The sequence below is a fragment of the Belonocnema kinseyi genome, chromosome 6, assembly GCF_010883055.1.
Source record: "Belonocnema kinseyi isolate 2016_QV_RU_SX_M_011 chromosome 6, B_treatae_v1, whole genome shotgun sequence".
In the NCBI taxonomy this organism is placed as follows: Eukaryota; Metazoa; Arthropoda; class Insecta; order Hymenoptera; family Cynipidae; genus Belonocnema; species Belonocnema kinseyi.
In genome coordinates, this window is record NC_046662.1 from 121,859,281 (window position 1) to 121,864,030 (window position 4,750).

The following is a 4,750-nucleotide window of genomic DNA, read 5'->3' on the forward strand; positions in this document are numbered from 1 at the left end:
ATTTAGATTATATTTGATTATTTTGCACGGGGCTATTCCGGTGTATATCATTACTTCCAGACCCATTTTTATAATGCAATCTAGTGATTGGATAAGAGCAGTGTGCTCTGACATATTGGACAAAGCCTGTTTTTTTACCCCATCATTGACGGACGGGGTTGCAGTCAAGTATAAGAGGGGAGGACCTATAGCTTAAGGTGGCTTCCGAACGACCAGAACTTCGGTAAAGGTACATAGAAAAATTTCCAGAGGTATCGGCTCAGGGATCGAACCCCGGACCTCTGACGTGAAGTCCGAGCGTCTAACCAACCAGGGTAGGCGTGACTCACTCGATGGGGAAGGGAGTAATGTGAGGAAGGTGGTTATAGAATTTTGAGATTGATCTAGAATTCTCATGTTATTTTAGAATTTTTACGTAACTTTTTCAAAATAATAATCTAAATATAAACAAAAACTTTTAAAAAAGGAAATTTAGTTAACAAATTCATAACTTTGTGATAAATAAATATTAAGAAACTGTACTTTAGGTTTTTAAAGATCAAATCATGTCCTGTCAGAAAAATATAGTCCTATTTCTTCCAGTTCCAAAAAGTATATTTATTTGCACACTTGAAAACATGGTAATTTTTTGTAATTCATGCAGATAATAAATTAATGAAAAATCCACTTTTCTTTCTAAAATCAATATTTATTTATTATATAATTATCTACGTTTCATACGACACTTGGTTAAAAAATTTTTAAAAATTATATGAGAGTAAATAATTAAAACAGCGCAATCTTTACAGAAGTTCGTGCGATGTTCTTTACACACCGGCTTTTCAAAAATCGCGCAAGAATACGACGTTTTTTATCATCCTTGGATGGGCATATTGCACTTATTTCTTTTTTCTAACTTCGTAGATATACATCTGCAAATGAGGATGCATCCAAATCATCGCGAAACACTAACGCGGTCACACAAGTGGGTCGTTTAAGGCACAAGTTTAATTTGAAATATTTTTTCCTCAGAGAGTCAATGGTACTTAAGCGGGAAAATTTGTCTGGGTCGTAAACGACGCACCTGTGTGGCGAAGAGTTAATAAGCTGATCCCTCTGTAACTATTGCAGTCGCTTTTATCTCCCTTTATTTTGTATATTGGTACGATAATCGTTTTATTCCAGTCATCTGGGACTTCTACCATCTCGATACATAAATCTATCAATTCACACAGTCTATGTCATATGTACTCACCACCGTGTTTAAGAATTTTATCGTTAATACTATCTAACCCGGCAGCCTTACTGTTTTTTCATGTTCTTAATTATATCCCTAACCACAGTGAGGCAGACTTTCTCAATTGAGTTTTGTAACGCATCGTGTTCTACATCGCAGTTATGGTGTCCTATAGCTTTATGTCCGAATAGTCCCGTAAAATAGCATCTCAAAGCGTCTAGTATTCCGTCTGCGTCATATAGCATTTTCCCTTTACTATTTCTCATGTTGATAAATTCCGTACTTTTATTTCCCTTCATTTTTTTTATAAAGCAGTTTTTTTCTTCCTTCAAAGTAGTTTTATATTTTCTTCTCTTTTTCTACTAAAAATACAATTATTCTCTGTATATTAAGTTAAAAAATCCATCTATTTTGGTAGAAATTGCATCTCTCTTGGTTAAAAATTCAAATTTATTTGTGTATTATTCGTCTTCTTGGTTTGAAAATTCCTTTCTATTGGTAGAAAGTTCATAATTTTTGGTCAATAAGGAATCTGTTTGATTAAATTTGATCTATTTTGGTGGAGAATTGTACTATTTTGTTGAACATTGGTTCTTTTTTTATTAAAAATTGAATTCTTGAATTAAAAATGTATTAGTATTTTTTGATAGGAAGCTTTTTGATAGCAAAATTCTAAATGGCGGATTCAAGATGGCAGACTTATTTTTTTTTAGATAATTCCCATTTTTGTATGAAAATCTGTATACAAGGTTTATATCGGGGTCGCTAATTGCTAATTCGCGATCAGATTCACGAAATTAAAAATGGCGGATCTAATAGGGCGGACATACTTCCGAGAAATGTTCATTTTTGCAAATATAAATTGTCCACAAGATTTTTTGGGCCAAAATTTGAGCATTCGTGATTAGATTTGCAATATTCGAAGTGGCATATCCAATATGACGAATTGGGAAGTGAAAATTTTATGAAATTCTGGCGAGATGCATACTTTACAAATCTGTGTTATCTAATTCTATCGATGATCGATTCATTTATGTATCGTCTTTTGCCATTATATGAAATGTTGCCCGATTTTCACCACGTGGAGGTAGACGATTGTCGAAAATCTTTTTTTTATTATATTTTTTTTTGTATAAAATGTTTTTTTTCTGTGAGTTTTGTATTATTCATACGACGATTTATCTAAGGTAAATGAGCTTGCGTGAAGCAATTTAAACAAAAATATACGTTGCGAATCTTACACAAATTGTACGTCCTCTTACACAAGAAGTATGACATAAATGCAACCGCTAATTTCAGATATTGCTCGAATGTGAAAAAGTGTGGTAAGACGAAGTACAATTTCTGTAAGATTTACAACTTATATTTTTCTTCAAATTGCCTTACGCAAGCTCAATTACCTTAGATAAAACGACGTATGAAGAATACAGAATTCACAGAAAAAATGATAAAAATAAACACAAAAAATTAAAATAAAAAAAAAGATTTTCGGCAATCGTCTACCTCCACGTGGTGAAAATCGGGCAACATTTCATATAATGGCAAAAGACGATATACAAAACGAATCGATCATCGATAGAATTAGGTAACACAAGTTTGCAAAAGTATGCATCTCGACAAAATTTCATGAAATTTTCACTTCCAGTTCATCATATTTGATATACCACTTAGAATATTGCAAATCTGATTGCGAATTTTTTACTCAAAAAATCTTGCGAACATTTTATATCCGCAAAAATGAACATTACTCGGAAGTATGTCCGCTATATTGGAACCACCATTTTGACTTTTGCAAATCTGATGGCAAATTCGTGATCAGCAAACCAAAAAACTATTATGTATCCATTTTGAGGAATAATTCAATTCAGGAAGAGTAAAAAAACTAAACTGAAGCATCATCTATAAATCTGCATGGAAAATAATTCACAAGTGTTGCAATTTTTTGCAACCTGATGCACTGGAAAAATGCATCTTTTTATTTGAAATTGCCGAAAAACAATAAAAATATTTTTTTACATTTTTAAATGATTGGATCGTGTCGAGCGACTCTGAAGGGGGTATTCTGGTCCAGAATTTTGAAAAATTCGATTTTTTTGTGCATATTTTCAAAGTTTAGACCTTTAAGAACATATTTTGAAGAAGAAGGTCTAATGCATGGAGCAGGAATGGCTGATTGATAAAATGTAAGTATAGCGCACTATTAAATGACTTAGACTGCCTGAAATTTTACACACTTCTTGCGCGTTTTTCTCGAAACTATTTTTTCGACACGGCCACCACGATATCTCAAGTTCTAGCCAACCGATTTACTTGAAATTTACAGCTTCATGTTAAAATGCTGGTTTTTACTATTTTTAAAAAATTCAGGAATTTCAAAAAAGGGGTAAAAATATTTTGATTTCAGATAGTCAACATTTTGTAAAAAAATTTTTTTCATGTTCCCCGAGGTAGGGGCTGTAACGACATCCTTACTGATTAAGAATTTCTTTTTTTTCAGATCACTAGGAGGGTTGGAATCATGGTGGCCAGGATGCACCGTTTTTTTACACCTGTCTGCCCCCCCCCCTAACTTTTTTTATTTATAATTTTTTTTTATGAAATTTTTTTTCTGTATTTTATAAATATCAATAAAAACATCGTAAAACATGGATGGTAAAAATATTTTTTGCTTTTTTTTAATTCAATTTCAAAAAATGGCCGAAAATCGGGTTTCTAGACCAGAATACCCCCTTAATACATATGATAAAGTTTGCCTTAATTAAAATTTACAGCGGTTTCATCAAAATCTAGGACTTAAAACTTGCCGTAAATTTTTTTGTTATTCGGGTATTAATGGGTTAAGAATTGTTACAGTTTAAAGACAGTGCACACATTTTTCTTAGATATCTGGGAACATATACAATCGTTTTTTTTAGATTAATTTGTACATATACTTAAACAGAGTTTAAAACAACAAACAATTTGGAAGAATAAATAAAAATTAAACGATTATAAATTTAGAAAAAATTTGGAATGATTCCAATATTTTTTTAAAAAAATGTATATTTTTGAAGATTTTTATGTTTTCCAATGATCTTTTAGGTTTTTACCATAATAATAAAATATAATTAAGATTCCTGTGAACATTTTTAATGATTTTTCTGTTTGAAAAATATTTTGAAAAGATTTCAAAAGAAATTTTGATGTATAAATAAGAATTGAACAATTATTAATTTGTAACAACTTGACATAAAAAGACTTTGCTTATAATTTAAAAAGTATTAATTAAAAAATTGTAATGTTTTAAGTTTGAATATTTTCACTGAAAATTGCTTAAAATGATATATTTTAGAAAAACTTGCAAATTAGTTGATTCATTCTTCAATTTAGAGCAGGGATCTTCAGCAAGGGGAAATTTGTTCCCAAACACTCATTTGCAAGATTTCCCGTTTATACTACTTTGCCGCTTCACTCAGCACGATGACCCGCACTTATGTTAGCCGTATGTATGCACTCACGGCTTAATGTCCAAAGTGGCTGTCCGTAAATCACGTG

The 4,750-nt window shown here is 31.4% G+C and overlaps 1 protein-coding gene across 4 annotated transcripts in view; it reads left to right on the top strand.

Moving 5' to 3' along the window:
* LOC117175668 (protein FAM214A) overlaps positions 1-4,750 on the top strand; it is a 197,541-nt gene that overhangs the window by 63,282 nt on the left and 129,509 nt on the right. The window contains exon 1 of one of the 4 annotated variants that reach the window (XM_033365394.1): positions 4,583-4,697. The exons of 1 other annotated variant lie outside the window; for it this stretch is intronic. In XM_033365394.1, coding sequence (XP_033221285.1) covers positions 4,676-4,697 — 22 coding nt within the window. In that variant the 5' untranslated portion in view covers positions 4,583-4,675. Of the gene's footprint in view, positions 1-4,582; positions 4,698-4,750 lie in introns of those variants that run through there. 2 more of the 4 variants (XM_033365395.1, XM_033365392.1) reach the window with 2 other exon arrangements.